This window comes from Dromiciops gliroides, chromosome 5, assembly GCF_019393635.1.
Source record: "Dromiciops gliroides isolate mDroGli1 chromosome 5, mDroGli1.pri, whole genome shotgun sequence".
NCBI classification, from domain to species: Eukaryota; Metazoa; Chordata; class Mammalia; order Microbiotheria; family Microbiotheriidae; genus Dromiciops; species Dromiciops gliroides.
In genome coordinates this window covers 159422795-159442172 of record NC_057865.1, presented here as the reverse complement: position 1 = coordinate 159442172, position 19378 = coordinate 159422795, and the positions used below count along the sequence as shown (strand labels likewise).

Genomic DNA, 19378 nt, shown 5'->3' with positions numbered 1-19378 from the left:
GGCACCTAGTAGGCCCTTAGTAAGTATTTGTTGACTGGCTGAGACATATTTGTTAACTTAAATTCCTCTTCCTTTTTTCTCATAAGAAATTAGTCATTAGTCTTGACAATCACAAGAATTATTAGAATGTGTGTGTGTGTGTGTGTGTGTGTGTCTACATGTGCATGTCTGCTTTATTTATTTATTTATTTTGGTGAGTTAGGTCTGTGGTTGTTTTTGTTTGTTTGGGGGTTGTTGTTGTTGTTGTTTATGGCACAATGTATAGTGTTGTGCCTGGACTAAACTGAAATATGGCCTCAGACAGTTAGCTATGTAAATTTGGACAAGTCGTTTAACCTCTGATTTCTTCAGTTTCCTCAATTCCAAAAGAGTCATAATAATTGCACCCAGCTGACAAGATCATTGTGAGGATCAACATTTCTGATGTGTTTTGTAATCTTAATATTTTTAAACACCAATTATTTCCCTGTATATACTCCCCTAAATTCCTTCCCTCCCCACCCTTTTATTCACACACAGCATTTCTTGTAGAAAAGAGAAATCATTATGGGAGCAGAGGCATTTTTCTTCTTCTCAAGTACATTTCCTAAGTGAATTCTGTTTCCTTAATTCTTTTGCTTACCACCAGGGTAGAAAAAACAGTAATCTCAAGCTAATAACTGAAGGACAGATAGCCACAAATCAGTGTATCAGTAATGTCTTTCTTTTCATTTTTGGTCCTGGTACGATCATTTTTTTTTCCCTTCCTCCATAATATCCTACCCTGATCTTTCATCATGGTGTAGAAATGATTCTAGGGTGTCAGAGGCTTTGCCAACAGACCACAAGGCCTAGAAGTAGGTTCCTTTAAGCAAGCTGGAAAAGCATCTCAGCCAACTAAGGCTGAGATGTATGTATGCTGCTCACTTGGTAATAAATTTCTTCTCCACGACAACTCATAAAACAAAGTAAATGTTTTCAGCCTAAAAAGATAATTATCTTCTATATTTTGAGTTTTAAGATAAGACAGATTTTTATCCTAAAATACTTCAGAATATTGTCAAGTAAAGCCAGTTATGTAATCTTAGTAAAGTCATGTCTCCATTTTCCAAGTTATTTTTACTTCATTTAAAATAAACAAACAAAAATAGTAGTGGTTATTGAAGTAATATTACTCCCCAGAACAAAAAGTAGGGACAACTTTTCTGAGAAAAATATTTAATTTTTATTGATAACTTAGGTTTCCAGAAGTATCTGCTATGTGTAGAAAAAAGACTATGCTAGACAGACATATGAGGGGATATAAGGATTGAGTAAGACAGCCCTTGCCCCACCAAACTTATAGTTAGGGGGAAGATAGGGAGAGATCTTTCAAACCATTCATATACTTCCCTATGACTCAACAATATGGGATCTAAAATTAAATATGCAGAATCTGGCCAAACATGAGACATTCTGAAAAATATGCCATATGGTATGTAGCAAGAGGAGAAAAAACGCTTAATTTTTCTATAGCTTCTATAAGCATTCACTCTGTTAATTTGTTGCATTATTCCAGATCCCCTTAATCACTGTTTTCCTCTAACAACATGATAATTTCTTAAATAAAAGGCTTGGAATTTTATGAATATTTTACAATGCTTCAGATTGGAGGAGGCTTCTGCCATTAGTACAAGTCAGTGTACAAAAATTCCTGAAATTCACTTTTCAGCCACCTACTAAATATTTGTACATTTTGGTGTGAATCCTCATTTCTTGTTTTTGGGTACAATTATAAAGGCCAAAATTGGCGGTAAATTGTGGACCTCATAAAAAAAACTAGTATGTTGGCTAACGGGGGAAGAGAAACAAATATGGACCCCGATTTTGTTATTACAACAATTCCTGGGGAACTCTTTAGGAATCTGATCTTAGAATAATGGGATCATAGATTTAAAGCTAAAAGGGACCTAAGAGATTATCTATTCACTTTTATGCTAACCTTGAAACTCTAATAGACTTTAAAAACTATTATAAGAAGCTAGTTTTTGTAACTATTTTAACTTTTTTTCAATTAAAAAAAAATCTCTCCTCATAGCTTAAATAACATTTATGTCTCCTCCAGGGAGACTTTTTCTATTATACTAGTTATCCTTAATATTTGCCAACCATCCAAGACATTAAGGCCAGTTTTCATTTAACCTTTAACTGCTGGTGCAAGTTCTATCCTCATGTTAGACATTGCCTATTCCCACCCCACCCTTAACAACAACATTTTTTGTACTATTAATAAAAAGAAATTCACCACAGAAAATAAAAATGAAGATTTTTATAGCAATCTGAACCTGTTTCTGAAATGTGATTGCTTTCTCTGTTTTAGATTAGGACCAAACCCAGAACATGGGATGTTGAAATATTGACTAGACACCATGATCTATTGAACTGAGTTGAACTAATTGGAGTTTTGGAAGAAAAATCAGTGAAATGTTTGTGTATTTAGTTTCAATTATTTTTCAGTCTATCTAGTGGGATTAGTATTTGCCTTTAGTAAATAGATTAGAATAAATGTAAGATATATATGTACATATGTGTATATAATATACATACACTTATACATATATACATACACATATATATCTATCTCTATTGCTATCTCTATAAGACAACTTTAAGTCCTGGGAAAAGATTTTATTTTTTAAACGTAAGATAATATTAAAAGGGATTTTAAAACTATTGAGCCAACATACTAACTAAAAACAGCAAGAAAAACTGAGGCCTGTGTAGAAATAAAGGAAAAGGAAGTCATTTTTCTAGACTATTATCATTTTAATGCTGCCAGATGTAATGATTAAGCAAGATCAGTCAGGATTAATCTGGCAGTTTTTAGGTGTTTATGCACACCTGATTTGAGATTAGCTCATCTCTTGAGTTTACTGCTGATTCAACCACAATGACTATGATTGTAACCTTGTGGGCTTAAAAAAATATGTTATGAATTAGTGCCCTTAATTCAACTTAAATTTTCTTTGGAAAATGATTTGATACCATTTATCTGATGTAGGGAATAACCTTGAGGGCTATAGAACTATTCTTAACTCTTCTGTTTGTGAAACTTAAACTGTAATCCCTTTATGGGGATAATGACATAAACTAAGACAATGTATAAATCATTTTTAGCTCCAGGCTTTAAAATTTTCTTTTAGAATATTTCCTCTGGACATTATTTCTTTTTTTCCATGGAAAGAATTATTTGCTGCTAACCCTGCTGAGAGATATAGACCAAAAATAAGTCAGGAACTCGCATACAAGGTACAGACATATAACCCAAAGTTTTCTTTTTCTGGTTTCTTCTTGCTTGTGTGCCAGCAATGATCATTCCTTTGGAACCCAATGAAGGAATTTGACTGTCTGAGAATTATTTCTTGCTAACCCTGCTGAGAGATATGGACCAAAAAATAAATTAAAAATTCACATACAGGGTACAAACATATAATCAAAGAACCCAAAGCTTTCTTTTTCTAGCCTCTTCTTGCCTCTATCCCAACAGTGATCATTTCTTAGAAACCTAATGAAGTCATCAGATTGTCTGAGAATACCTCATTTTTAAAAAGCTTTAGAGTCCCTGAATGATGACAAAATGAAAAACTTGGATAATCTCAAAACTGTGAAGACAAAGTGAAAGCAGCCTATGGACTCATCAAAAGCTTAGAATATTTACTAGTAATAATTGGCTAAATACCAATTATTGTGTACTAGTCTACGGATTGAAGCAATTATTTTTCTTTTGCATGTAAACTTTTGTCCCTGTAGATTTGTTTTTTTGGTGTGTACCTGTGTGAGATCTGTGGTTGTATGTATTACTAACTCACTTGTTCTCTTTCTGCATAAACTTTGTAAAAACAGATGAGAATATTTATTATCTTAACTCCTTCCCCCGCCTGCCCGCCACCCCCCAAGCTATAAATAAAACTATAAGGCCCTTCTTTTATCCTAAGGTAAACATTTGTTAATTATTAAATATTATTAGAGGAACTTAAGGAGTGAAGAAATGGAAGTATGGTAGAACTAGTTTGCTTCTAGAAACAATACTAAGTATGATTATCAAGTTAAAACCCATTTCACATCTTGGATGACACATCAGCATTCAATTGTGTATTCACCCATACCAAATAGTATAATATTCCCGAATCTCTGCTTCTAACACATTTTCAAATATTTTACAGATTTACTGGCCTGCAGCAAAGGAAAGGGTGGAATTATGTAAATTAGCTGGAAAAGATCCTCATGTGAGTATGATTTTTTTTTCTTTATTAGACTGGATGTTGATGAGAAATCAATTATTTGATTTGAAATATATTGTATAATAATTTCCATATATATTGCCATTGATCTAAAAGATTGTTTACAAGCTATTTCCACCTTGTCAAAATAAAAAATATTATTCTAAGTAAAATTCCTGGAAATTATAATAATAGTATTCATAAATAGACAAAAGCTATTCCCTGGAATTGTTTATTGTTCTTATTATAGGATCATACTTCATAGGATCATAGATTTAACATTGGAAGGGACTTAGAAGGCCACTGAGTCCAACATTCTCATTTAACATATGTTGAGACTAAGATTAAGTGACTTGCCCAGTATCACACAGGTAATAAATGTCTGAGGCAAGGCTACCTAATTCCAAGTTCATGTGCAATCCACCATGAACTAAATAAATTAATTTGATCACTAAAGATTAGCATTTTGTGAATTTCTAGTCCTGGGTTGAAATTCAATGAAATAATAAACAAATACATAGTATGAAGCAAATTTGTAAGTGTCAAGATAAGAAAAATCATAGTTCTTACATTCAGAAAACTTTAACCTAAAGGAGATTATCTGGTCCAGCTTCCAGGCTGCCTTTAGGCTGGTTAAGTATTATTATTGCCACTTTCTAGATAATAATAATAATAATGGTAACCCACATTTACATATCATTTTAAGGTTTACAAGGTACTTAACACATATTATCTCATTTGATCTTCACAACAATGCTATGAAGTAGTCTCTTTCATTATCAACTCCATTTTACAAATGAAGAAATTGAAACTACCAGAGATTAAGTTACTTGCCCAGGACTGCACAGCTAATAAGTGTCTGAGGAAGGATTCAAAATCAGTTCTTTCTGACTCCAACTATTGCATTCCTTCTCTTACTCCACTTAGCTAAAACCCAGATTAGTGATTTGACCCCAAGACAGTATTTAAACTATTTAATAGAACAACATAGTTTTGAATAATTTAGTGTTGTTGTTCTGTCATATTCAACTCTTCTTGACTATACAGACCATCCATTCTTTGGGGTTTTCTTGGCAAAGATACTGGAGTGGTTTGCCATTTCCTTTTCCAGCTCATTTTACAGTTGAGGAATTGAGGCTGTTAACCTGTAAATTAAGGAAACAATCAATATAGGAGAAATAAGGTCTTTATTGGGGCAGATGAACTATAGCTTGTGATATCGAAAAGCAAGAAGCTAGGAATACCCAAAGATGGGAACCTAGGACAGGGTTTTTATGGGGTAACTGAACAAAGGGAACCTAAAGACTGCTCCTTAGTCATTTAGGGAAACTACTAACTACTTAATGTAGGTGGAACCTTTTACATGTAAAATCTGGGAGTAAGGTGGGGGATCATTTTGCTTGGGGGAAGGTCCATAAGTAGATTAAGAGTCTGGAATTGACAAAGGCTGGTCAGCCCCAGGCAATTCACCTGCCTTAGTAGGGGGACTGGGTGGGGGAATCAGTCCTCAGTAAATTTGTAGTTTTCAAGGCAAACAGGGTTAAGTGACTTTCTCAGTATCACACAGCTAGTAAGTGTCTTAGGCAAGATTTAAACTTATGAGATGACCCTTCCTGATTCCAAGCCCAGTGCTTTATACTACTTGCCCCAAAATTTCCTACACTGATGAAATCACAAATTTGGTCAAAATAGACACACACACACTTTAGATGGTTTATTTTTACATGTTCAAACCATAGGTTGATTTATGATAGATAAATATATAGATGCATTTCATAGTAATAATTTATTTTAATTCCTACCGCATTCCACAAATTGGATCTTTCAGTAGTTTGACCTATGATTATTTCTAAAAAGGACAATTCTTTTACTTTCACCAGTTGTACCTTAATCTAACAAATACTCTTGTACCTTTCTAGGACTCTCCTACTACATTTCTACTCCCAACTCCTAGTTCTGAATTAATTTGTTCTTTATCACAGAATTACAGGATCTTTGAGGTGGCGCAGTGAATAGAGCACTGGCCCTGGAGTCAGGAGGACCTGAGTTGGAAGGGATCTTAAAGGTCATTACTCTTGCTTGTCCCTGAATACCAATCACCTCTACCCTATTAGGATATGTCCAACCTTCACTTGAATATATCTAAGGGGGAATTCCCATTAGAATGTACATTCCTTGAGGAATGTATTTTCACTTCAAACTTTGTATGCAGAAGGATTTAAAACTGCCTGAAGCACTAAATAAATACTAATTGTCAGCTGATGATGTGTGCTTCCTATTTGAGTTAGAATTTAAATTAAGTTATAGGAAGGAGCCTAATATATCTTCCTCTCCCAGTATCAATCCAATGTTACCATTTGCAAGGGAAAGAATAGTGTTGCAAGAAATCATAAAACTCATTTCAAGCATTTGGATTTACAAAAAAGAAGACTAATTTAAATATTGCTTTGCTCAAATCTTTTAGCCTAATGTTATTCCATCAAACATAACCTTTGCCATTCTAGACAGTAATGGGAAGAGCTGCCTATTTCTGGGAAAGGACTTATTATTCCATGTTGCGTACTCCACAGCTTTATATGAACATGATTTATTAAGGGTTTGCTATATGCCAAGCACTACCCTGTGCACTAAGACACAGAAGGCAAACATACTCCCTGCCCTCAGTGGACTTAAACTCTAACGAGGAAGCAACACATAAATAGATATATGCAAAATACATACAGTGTAGATGGAATGTAGTCTTAGAAGGGATGAGAGTGACATACTGAGTAAAATTTTATTTTATAATGAAAACTTTGTAAAACAAAGTTCAACAAAATATTTCTTAGTATGATTTTAAAAGTACATATGAGGGGGCAGCTAGGTGGCACAGTGGATAGAGCACTGGCCCTGGATTCATGAGGACCTGAGTTCAAATCCAACCTCAGATACTTAACACTAGCTGTGTGACCCTGGGAAAGTCACTTAACCTCACCTCACCAAAAAACCAAAAGTATATATGAGGATGATATGGAATGAAACTCCTGGAGTAGTTCTTTTTTTTTGGGGGGGGGGGCAATGGGGGTTAAGTGACTTGCCCAGGATCACACAGCTAGTAAGTGTCAAGTGTCTGAGGTCAGATTTGAACTCAGGTCCTCATGAATCCAGGGCCGGTGCTTTATCTGGAGGAGTTCTTGCAACATGGATTGATATAAAGGCCCTAGGAACAATTGAAATGCAAGAATAGTTTTACTTTGGTGCCTTCCCATGTCCCTTTTCAAAATCTTTCTCTATTTCTATTTGTTTATTCATTCATTCATTGATTTATTGCTTTCTTCATTCATTCATTCATGCATTCATTCATTTATTTATTTTTGGGAGGCAATGAGGGTTAAGTTACCTGCCCAGGGTCACATATCTAGTAAGTGTCAAGTGTCTAAGGCCAGATTTGAACCCAGGTCCTCCTGAATCCAGGGCCAGTACTTTATCCACTGAGCCACATAGCTGCCCCTCTATTCTCTTTTTTTCTAAGAATTGATACCCATTGAGTTGCATTTTTGAGTCCTAGATTGTTCTACATAAGCCTACCTTCCATGAATGTTGCCTTAATATCCATATGCATCCTTCCCTTCACTCTCTTCCTTAACAAAATTTACCTCGGCTATGTGATCATCTGATAAACTCATTTGAATAAGGCTTTAACTAAAATTATGCCACAGGAAGTAATTTGTCAGAAAATATTTAAACACCTGCTTTCTGCATGTATTTGTCTATTGACAAAATAGTCCTGGAAATATAATCTTTACTGCAGAATGAATTGTTCCCCTGCCCCCACCCCAGAACAGAAGGTTTTTTTGAGAAAAAAAAATTCCCCTCAAGTTATACATACCATGAATATAATGTGGCCATCACTCTCAGTTGTCTTACTTACCCTTTATTTTTCACTGTTACAACTTTTCTGTCCCCTAATCTTCTCAACTCTAAGTATGCTACTCACTTCTCCTATAAGGGTCTCTATATTGACTGGGTCAAATAACTTGTGGACAGTCACTTTGGAAAGCAAGAGACCTAGCAGACCCCACAGTTTTGGAGGGTAAGCTGTTGCTCTACCAGTGAAAGTGAATAGAAATAGAAAGAGATATAATAAATAAAAGGTATATTTTGAAAAGAAAAGATGTATCAATTCTTGATAATAGGAAAAGTAGAAAAGGATGAATTCTTAAGATCATGAGCATGTAAAGAAACATGTTTAGATATAATGGGATAGAAACAATACAGACCAAAAGACTCAAAAATTTAATTAGATTCTACAGATGTTCAAAAAGTTTGGAAACTTGATTTAAGACAGAGATTGTCAAACCTTATAGTTCATTTATTGTTTCATTTAACAAAAATTTATTACTAATGGTCATATGATGTAAAGCACCACCGGGAATACAAAGAAGAGTAAGCTGTCAAAGACTTTAAGGTCTAAGTTTGGGAAATAAGAAATATACATGTACAAGATTAAATCATCATTTTTAAAGGTTAGGATCTGGCCTGAATTCTTAGGGTCAAGGATGTCTAGCTGGAAGCAATCTCAGAGGCCATCTAAGACAGCTAGCTCATTTTACAGATGATGAAACTGAACAAAGGAAGGTTAACTTATGCAATGTCACGCAGGTAGTAAACATCAAGCTCTTGCCACCGATCTGTGCTGTCTCTCCAATTCTTGTTAAGTTGCTTTTCAGTTGTATCTGACTCTGTTGACCCTATTTAGGGTTTTCTTAGCAGAGATACTAGAGTGGTTTACCTTCCTTCTCCATTCATTTTATATATGGGGAAACTGAGCCAAACAGGGTTAAGTGGCTTGCCTAGGGTCACACAGCTAGTGAGTGTTATATATAGGCTGAGAGACATTAAATAACAGTACCACAGAGCTACTAAGAATCTGAAGCAAGATTCAAACCAAGGACTCTGTCCAGTATAGGAATTAAACTTAGGCCTTTTGATTATACTATCCAGTTTTGTTTGTTTCTACTGTTGTCATTGGCTTTTATTATGAGTGTGACCTTGAGTGAGTCACTTAAAGTCTCTGAATATCAAAAATAAAATATGGAAGATGATCTAGATAAACCCTGTGATCTCTTCTGTCTCTTGAGTCTGTGTAATATATGAAATAGATGAAGGACATAGGCAGTTAATCTTATAGGAGGGAGAGAGTGAAATCAGGCTGAGTGGTCAGGAAGGATCTCACAGACTCAAGAAGGAGTCTCAGGAGACAAATAATGTTATGTTAAAGAGAGAGGGTAAGACATTTTTCAAAGAACAGACAACATGAGCAAAGGGGCAGAGGAAGCCATGAGCACTGTTTTTTTAAGACAGCATTTCTTAAACTTTTTGGTCTTAGGACCCCTTTTACGCACTTAAATATAATGAGGACCCACATCTTTCACCAAATTTTTGTTTTTGTGGGTTAATACAGTATTAATATGTATGGTATTAGAAATTAAAATGCCATTTTGCTATTATGAAAATAGTTTCAACTTTGCAGACCTACTGAAGAGGTGCCAGGGGTCCCCGGACCACCCAAAGAACCACTAATGTAGGAGACAGTGAGTACTCTATGGAGAGGAAAGAAGGTTCATGTTATGAAATAGTGGAAGAAAATGTTAGAAGCATAGACAGAATGCCGTCAGGATTGTATTTCTCTCTAGGGATTTCTTCACTCAGTCAACATTTATTAAGTCAGGTACTGTGTAAAGCACAACTGAATTTACTTTCTGGAAAGGAAATATAGGTAACTACATCCTCCTAGAGATTAGAACTCTATGACATAAAATTCAAACATTTCTATAAGATCAGAACATTCTAGTCACAAGTCAAAAATATAATTTCCTTTCATTTCAAAATTAATCTTGTTTTCCCTTTGACTTGAATTATAAAATTAGAAATATGTTGCCATAGAAGGAAAATAAAAATTTACTACTAGACTTAACCAAAGTAGCACGACATAGTGCTTAGAGACCTGACCCTAAAGGCAGGAGGTCCTGGATCCTTTTCCTGACCCATACTTGCTTTCTCACCTTGAACAAGTGATTTAATTGGATGCATTCTCCATCCCTTAAGGTTGCCTGACTCACTGAACTGGCTCAGTACTTCAAAAATACTGCATGAAATAGTCTTTTGTCATTTTCATTGTGGCCATTTACATTGGCAAAGTATCTCCAGGGACAGGTGGCATGAAGGACATTTCTTCTTGTACATTTTTGCGTTGATTCTTTTCTTTTTTATGCCCAATAGACAGAGTGTGCAAATTTCATCCGAGTACTTCAGTCTTATAACAGAACTCATGTTTATGTATGTGGGACTGGAGCCTTTCACCCAATATGTGGATACATTGATCTTGGAACTCACAAAGAGGTATGTGATTGAACTCAATGAAGTATAGAATTTTCTTATTTTTAGAAAATAAATTCCTAAGCATTTTTGTGGCATAGAATAAGTAGCATTTTATATAACGAAACAGCTGTGTAGTTTACAAAATAGATAAAAACTTGTGTTCTCTCCTCTTTTGCGTGTACTCATGTTTCTTAATGAGAGTTTTTATTATAGGCTTTCATGAGATACACAGAAATAATAATAGATGATTTTCTGTCATCTTTCTCCACCCCCCTTCCATTGCTGATTCTAATATAGTCTCCTCTAGTTCACCTACTATAATTCACATCTTTTGAATGGCTCTTATAGTAAGGAGTGTTTCTATTCTGGGCCTTGATCAGCATCTCACACCATATGAAATATGATGCTCTTAGATCTTTTTTGTTGTTCAGTTGTGTCTGACTCTTCATGACCCCATTTGGGGTTTTCTTGGCAGATACTGGAGTGGTTTGCCATTTCCTTCTCCAGTGCCTTTTTACATATGCAAAACTGAGGCAAACAGGGTTAAGTGATTTGCCCAGGATCATACAACTAGTAAGTGTCTGAAGCCACATTTTAACTCATGTCTTCCTGACTTCAGGCCTGGTACTTGATTCACTGTGCCACCTAGCTGCCCTCTTAGATGCTTAAGCACTATCTTTATCAAGACAGGTATGATGGGACAGAGTAATGGAAAGGATTGATTCAGGAATTAATAGCCTAGTGCTGGCCAATAACTTGCTCTTGTCATGTTTGGACAAGTGATGCAACTTCTCTGGTCCTCAGTTTAGTAGCCGCCAGTGATACAAAGGAATTGACAAAATTTTCTCAAAGTTTTCTTTTATTTAAAAAATAATATGATTCTTATATGATGCTAGCTTAATTAAAACCATGGAAAAGTGTACTTGAGTTGTTTTCTAGTAATAATGATAGTAGGGGGCAGCTAGGTGGCGTAGTAGATAGAGCACCGGCCCTGGATTCAGGAGGACCTGAGCTCAAATCCGACCTCAGACACTTGACACTAGCTGTGTGACCCTGGGCAAGTCACTTAACCCCAATTGCCGCACCAAAAAAAAAAATTTTTTTAAATAATGATAGTATTCCTTAATAGTTGATTCATGATGTTTTTTTTTTTTTTGTTTTTTGTTTGTTTGGTTTTTTCACAGTGATTTTTTTAAATTAATAAAGTATTTTATTTTTTTTCCATTACATGTAAAGATAGTTCTCAACTTTTGTTTATACAAGCTTTACAATTTCAGATTTTTCTCCCTCCCTCCCCTCCCTCCCCCCTCCCCTAGACAGCAGGTAATCTGATATAGGTTATATATACACACACATAATAACATTAATCCTATTTCTGCATTAGTCATGTTATAAGAGAAAAAAAATCAGAGTAATGATGGAAAACCTCAAAATAGAAAAAAAAACCAGCATCAAAAACAAAAGAAATAGTATGGTTCATTTAGCATCTATACTCCGCAGTTTGTTTTTTTTTCCTGGATTTGGAGATCCTCTTCCATCACGAGTTCCCTGGAACTCTTCTGTGCCATTGCCTTGGTGAGAAGAATATAGTCCATCACAGTAGATCAACACTCAATGTTGATGTTACTGTGTACAATGTTCTTCTAGTTTGCGCTCATCTCACTCGAGCATCAGCCCACGCAAGACCCTCCAGGTTTCTCTGAACTCCTCCTGCTCATCATTTCTTACAGCACAATAGTATTCCATTACATTCATGTACACAACTTGTCCAGGCCATTCCCCAATTGATGGGCACCCCCTGTCAACTTCCAGATTCTTTGCCACCACGTAAAGAGGAGCTATAAAGATTTTTTGTTCATGTGGGTCCCTTTCCCCCTTCCATGATCTCTTTGGGAAAAAGACCCAAAAGTGGTATTGCTGGTCAAAGGTATGCACAGCTTTATCGCCCTTTGGGCATAATTCCAAATTGCTCTCCAGAATGGTTGGATCAGTTCACAGCTCCACCAACAGTGGATTAGTGTTCCAATTTTCCCACAGCTTCTCTCCAACATTTATTATTTTCCCTTTTTGTCATTTTAGCCAATCTGATAGGTGTCAGGTGGTACCTCAGAGTTGTTTTAATTTGCATCTCTCTAATCATTAGAGATTTAGAGCATTTTTTCATATGGAATAGATAGCTTTGGTTTCTTCATCAGAAAACTGCCTGTTCATATCCTTTACCATTTCTCAATTGGGGAATGACTTGGGTTCTTATAAATTTGATTTAGTTTCCCTATATATTTTATGAGATTCAGGCCTTATCAGAAGCAACTGGCCTCAAAAATTGTTTCCCAGCTTTCTACCTCCCTTCTAATTTTGGATCATTGCTTCTGTTTGTACAAAAATTTTTTTTAATTTAATGTAATCAAAATCATCCACTTTGCTTTTTATAATATACTCTATCTCTTGTTTGGTCAAAAACTGTTTTTCTTTCCAAAGATCTGATAGGTAGAACCATTCTTTTCCTATTTACCTATGGTATCACCTCTTATGTCTAAATCGTGTATCCATTTGACCTTATTTTAGTATAAGGTGTAAGATGTTGTTTCTATGGCCTAATTTCTGCCATACTATCTTCCAGTTTTCCCAGCAGTTTTTTGTCAAATACTGAGTTCCTATATCAGAAGCTGGAGTCTTTGGGTTTATCAAACACTACATTACTAGTGTCATTTACTACTGCATTTCCTGAGCCTAGCCTATTCCATTGACCTAGCCACTCTATTTTTTAGCCAGTACCAGATAGTTTTGATGACTGCCGCTTTAATAGTAGAGCTCCAGGTTTGGTACCGTTAACACTCACCTTCCTTTGAATTTTTTTCATTATTTTCCCTGGATATTCTTGATTTTTTGTTTTCCAGATGAATTTTGTTATTATTCTTTCTAGCTCTATAAAATAAGTTTAGTAGTCTGATGTGGTTATGTCACTGAATAAGTAAATTAATTTAGGCAGTATTGTCATTTTACTATATTAGCTCTGCCTATCCATGAGCAATTGAGAATCTTTCAATTATTAGATCTGATTTGATTTGTGTGAAGAGTGTTTGTAGTTGTGTTCATATATTTCCTGGGTTTGTCTTGGCAGAGTAGATCATCCCAAGTAGTTTTATATTATCTACTGTTACTTTAAATTGAATTTCTCTTTCTATCTCTTGCTGCTGGACTTTATTGGTCATGTATAGAAATGCTGATGATTTATGTGGATTTTTTTATATCCTGCTTACTTTGCTAAAGTTTGTTAATTGTTTCAAGTATTTTTGACTTGATTCTCGAGGATTCCTTAAGTATACCATCATATCATCTGCAAAGAGTGATAGTTTTGTTTCCTCCTTGCCTATTCTAATTCCTTTAATTCCTTTCTCTTCTCTGATTGCTAAAGCTAACATTTCTAGTGACAATATTAAATAATAGGGGTGATAATGGACATCCCTGTTTCACCCCTGATCTTATTGGGAAGGCCTCTAATTTATCTCCATTGCATATAATACTTGCTGATGTCTTTAGGTAGATACTGTTTATTATTTTAAGGAAATCTCCCCTATTCCTAAACTCTCCAGTGTTTTTATTAGGAATGGGTGTTGTATTTTGTCAAAAGCTTTCTCTGCATCTATTGAGATAATCATATGATTTTTGGTTGGTTTTCTTATTGATGTGGTTGATTATGTTAATAGTTTTCCTAATGTTGAACCAGCCCTGCATTCCTGGTATAAATCCCACCTGGTCATAGTGTATTTATCCTGGTGATCACTTGCTGTAATCTCCTTGCTAATATCTTATTTAAGATTTTAGCATCAATATTCATTAGGGAAATTGGTCTATAATTTTCTTTCTCTGTTTTTGCTTTGCCTGGTTTTGGTATCACCACCATATTTGTGTCATAAAATGAATTTGGTAGAACTCCTTCTTCACCTATTTTCTCCAAATAATTTGTATAATATTGGAATTAATTGTTCTTTAATGTTTGGTAAATTCACCTGTAAACCCATCTGGCCCTGGGGATTTTTTCTTAGGGAGTTCATTAATGGCTTGTTCAAATTTCTTTTTCTAATATGGGTTTATTTAAAGGATATTATTTCTTCTTCAGTTAACCTGGGCAGTTTGTATTTTTTGTAAATATTCATCCATTTCATTTAGATTGTCAAATTTATTTGCATACGGTTGGGCAAAATAATTATTGATTTAATTTCCACTTCATTGGTGGTAACATCCCTTTTTCGTTTTTGATACTGGTAATTTTGATTTTCTTCTTTCTTTTTTTTAATCAAATTAACCAATATTTTATCTATTTTATTGGTTTTTTCATAAAACCAGCTCTTAGTTTTATTGATTAATTCTATAGTTTTTTTGCATTCAATCTATTAATTTCTCCTTTAATTTTCAGGATCTCTAATTTAGTGTCTAATTGGGGATTTCTAATTTGTTCTTTTTCTAGCTTTTTTAAATTGCATGCCCAATTCATTAATCTCGTCTTTCTCTTTTTTATTCATGTAAGCATTTAGAGGCTATAAATTTTCCCCTAAGCACTGCTTTGGCTGCATCCCATAGATTTTGGTATGTTGTCTCATTATTGTCATTTTCTTGGATATAGTTATTGATTATTCTATGATTTGTTTGGCCCATGTCATTCTTTAGAATGAATAATTTAGTTTCCAATTGATTTTCTTTCTACTTTCCCTGGGCTCTTTCTTACATGTAATTTTTATTGCATCATGATCTGAAAAAGGATGCATTTACTATTTCGTTCCCTTTACTACATTTAACTATGATGTTTTTGTGCCCTAATACATGGTCAATTTTTGAAAATGTGCCATGTACTGGCTGAGAAAAGGTATATTCCTTTATATCCCCTTCAATTTTCTCCAGATATCTATCATGTCTAACTTTCTAGTAATCTATTCACCTCTTTCACTTCTTTCTTATTTATTTTTGGCTAGATTTAGCTAATTCTGAGAGGGGGAGATTCAGATCCCCCACTAGTATAGTATTACTGTCTAATTCCTCTTGTAACTCATTTAACTTCTCCTCTAAGAACTTGGATGCTATACCACTTGGCACATACATATTTAATATTGATATTACTTCATTATCTATAGTACCTTTTAGCAAGATGTAGTTTCCTTCCTTATCTCTTTTAATGAGATCTATTTTTGTCTGTGCTTTGTCTGAGATAAGGATTGCTACCCTTGCTTTTTTTTACTTTAGCTTGAAGCATAATATATTCTCCTCCAGCCTTTTACCTTTACTCTGTGTGTATCTCTCTGCTTCAAATGTGTTTCTTGTAAACAGCATATTGTAGGATTCTGGTTTTTAATCCACTCTGCAATTCGCTTCCATTTTATAGCAGAGTTCATCCCATTCACATTCACAGTTATTATTACTGACTTTCCATTCCCTTCCATTCTATTTACCCCCTTTGTACTTTTCCCCCCTTCTTTCACTCTGTTCCTCCTCACTGACGTTTTTCTTCTTACCCCTGCCTCCCCCAATCTGCCCTCCCTTTTTATCACCCCCCTCTCTTTTCTTTACCCTTTTCTCCCTTGCTTTTGTCCTCCCTTCTATCAGTCCCCCCCCTTTCCCTTCCCCTTTTGATTCCCTAAAGAATGAGTTAATTTTCTTTATCCCCAATGAACGTATATGGTTTATACCTCTTGAATCAAATCTAATGAGAATAGGGTTGAAACAATGTTCACGGCCCTTCCTTTCTTTCCCTCTATTGTAATAGGTGTTTTTTCACCTCTTCATATGAGATAATTCATCCCATTCCACCTCCCCTTTCCTCTCCTCCCCATAGACTGCCCTTTTAACCCCTTAAACATTTTTTTTGTATCATCACATCAAAGACAATTTATATTTATACCCTCTATGTAAAGTCCTTCTCGTCTCCCCAAATACATTTACAGTTTCTTAAGAGTTATGAGTATTATCTTCCCGTGTAGGGATATATACAGTTTAACCTAATAGGGTAACACTTTTAAACTTCTCTTGAGTCTTGTATGTTGAATCAAATTTCTATTCAGTTCTGGGTCTTTTCACCAGGAAAGATTGAAAGTCCCCAATGTCATTAAATGTCCATCTTTTCTCCCTGAAAAGAAAAAATGCACATTTTTGCTGGTATAGATTCTCGGCTGCAATTCAAGCTCCTTTGCCTTCCGGATATCATATTCCAAGCCTTGCGGTCCTTTAATGTTGAAGCTGCCAGTCCTGAGCAATCCTGACTGTGGGCTCCATGATATTTAAATTGCTTCTTTCTGGCTGCTTGGAGTATTTTCTCCTTCACCTGATATTCTGGAATTTGGCTACAATGTTCCTTGGAGTTTTCCTTTTGGGGTCTCTTTCAGGAGGTGATCGGTGGATTCTTTCATGATGATTTTATCCTCTGATTCTATGGATATCAGGGCATTCTCCTTAATAATTTCCTGGAATATGGTGTCTAGATTCTTTTTCTGGTCATGGCTTTCAGGCAGCCCAGTGATTCTCAAATTGTCTCTCCTCGATCTGTTTTCCAGATCAGTTGTCTTTCCAATGAGGTATTTTACATTTTCTTCTATTTTTCATTCTTTGATTTTGCTTGACTGATTCCTGGTGTCTCATGGATTCCTTATCTTCCAACTGTCCACTTTTAATTTTTAAAGCATTGTTTTCTTCAGTAAGATTATGCACCTTTTTTTCCATTTGGCCAAGTGAATTTTTTAAGGCACTGTTTTCTTCAATGAGATTATGTACCTTTTTTTCCATTTGACCAACTGAATTTTTAAGGCATTGTTTTCTTCAGTGAAATTATGCACTGTTTTCATTGGCCAGTCAATCTTTGTGCTTCCTTTTCCAAGCTGCTGATTCTTTTTTCATAGTTTTCTTGTTTGCTTTCATTTCTCTCCCCATTTTTTCTTCTACCTCTCTCAATTGATTTTTAAAAATCTTTTTGAGCTCCAGGAAGGCTTTTTGGTCCTGAGACCAATTCACCTTCCCTTGTAGGGCTTCACATGTCGGCAATTTGAGGGTATTGTCCCATCTGAGTTTGCGTTGGCTTCTTCCCTATTGATACAGAAGCTCTCAATGGAGAGGGCTCTTTTTGCTTCTTACTCATTATTGCAGCTTATTTATTTATTTTTTAAGTTGAGGTCTTCTCTCGGTGGCACCAGAGTCCCTGTTTTTGGGCTTCTTGTGCAGGGGTATAGGTGCTGTGTCACTGGTTTTTTACTCTGAGGCCTTTATGGTGTGTGGAGATAACCCGCCCTGCACTTCCTGTCTTATTGTGCTGGGCCATCCAGGCGCCCGCTCCTGGCGTCCGTTCCCGCCTGACGACCGTTCATCGCCTCCTGGCCGGTTGCGTGGAGGTTTTTTCCACTGTCCTTCTTGGCCACCAGATTTTGAACCAGGTTCCAGGGGCCTCAGTTGTTTGGCTGTGGCCCACAGCTCCTGGCTGACTTGCCCTGACCCCTCGCACTGGGTTGCTGCCCTGCGCTGGGCCACCTCTTTTGCCCGAGTCGAACCGACCTTTTCCTGAGGTCTTCTAAATTATTTCTGGTTGGAGGACTGTGTCTCTCTGTCCCTTTGCAGGTTCTGTAGTTTCAGAATCCGTCCAGAGGCTTGATTTAATGTTCTTTTGAGGGAACAGAAGGAGAGCTCAGGCAGTTTGCTGCTTCCTCTCCACCATCTTGCTCCGCCCTCCATGATATTTTTACTTGGCTTGTGAACTGCAGTGACATTAGCAAGATCAGAGAACGAGTGGAATAGGATTGATTCATAGGAACTAAGCAAGAGCTTATGGATGGCTCACTGCAATCCCATCACCCTTACCCAAAAGAGAAAAAGAAAAAGAAAAAAAAGAAGTTCGACATACACATTCCATGAATGATTTGTAAGTAAATACTATCTTAGAATTGTATATTTAGGGATCATCACCTTAGAAGATCTGAAGTTCAACCCCCTCATATTACAGAGAAGAAAAAGTTGCTCCAAACAAGGTCTCACAGTATTTAGTTGGCAAATTAGTTACTAGAACCCAAATAATTGCCTAGTCCAGTATGTTTGTAATTATTAGTGGAGGTGCTTTTCCATGTGAAAAAGTAACTGACTCATAAAGAAACACAGTCTGTAATCCACAACTCAAGTGTCTGAAGAAAACCAGTATGGATAATTTACTCTGTTAAACACTAAAAGAAAACTGGTGCAAGAGGGAGCCCTTAAATACATCCTTCTGTGCTGCCGCATTATGTTCTCTTGGCCAGCTTTGATGAAGTGTAATAGCTAAGCAGTAATTCATAGTGGAGTTTGGTAATTATATTGCATAGCTCCACAGGTTAGGTGTGTTTTGAGGCCGGAGGCCAAAGGCCGAATGCTTACAATTGGCTGAGAAAGGCAAATATTCTTCTGCAGCTCTTAAAATCAGAGCTGCTGAAAGGAGATTTAGTTGGGGCAAATTACTTGAGTTTGGGACTGTCAAAAAGCGAAGGCAGTCAAAATTACAAGTTTTCTGAAAAAGAGATTATGAAGTGAATAAGGGGCAATGAGTCCTTAGAGTATTCAGCTGGTCAGAGGACTTGGGTACTCTTTTAACAGGTTTGGTAGAAGACTTTTAACTGCTTCTATGAAAAATGAACCCCAGGACTTTTTATAAGTTGCACATATTATACTGATTAATTTTAATGAATATCTATAGTGAAGTATTAAAGTATGCTGATATTATTAATCTTTTTACATAACTATATTAAAAACACAGGCATAACAGAATAACTTCCTCCAAG

General features: G+C 35.8%; 1 protein-coding gene across 1 annotated transcript in view; it reads left to right on the top strand.

The window, feature by feature from the left end:
• The window catches only part of SEMA3D (semaphorin 3D), a 252169-nt gene that overhangs the window by 132755 nt on the left and 100036 nt on the right, over positions 1–19378 (top strand). Inside the window, 2 exon segments of the mRNA XM_043969203.1 lie at positions 4182–4244; positions 10500–10619. Coding sequence (XP_043825138.1) covers positions 4182–4244; positions 10500–10619 — 183 coding nt within the window.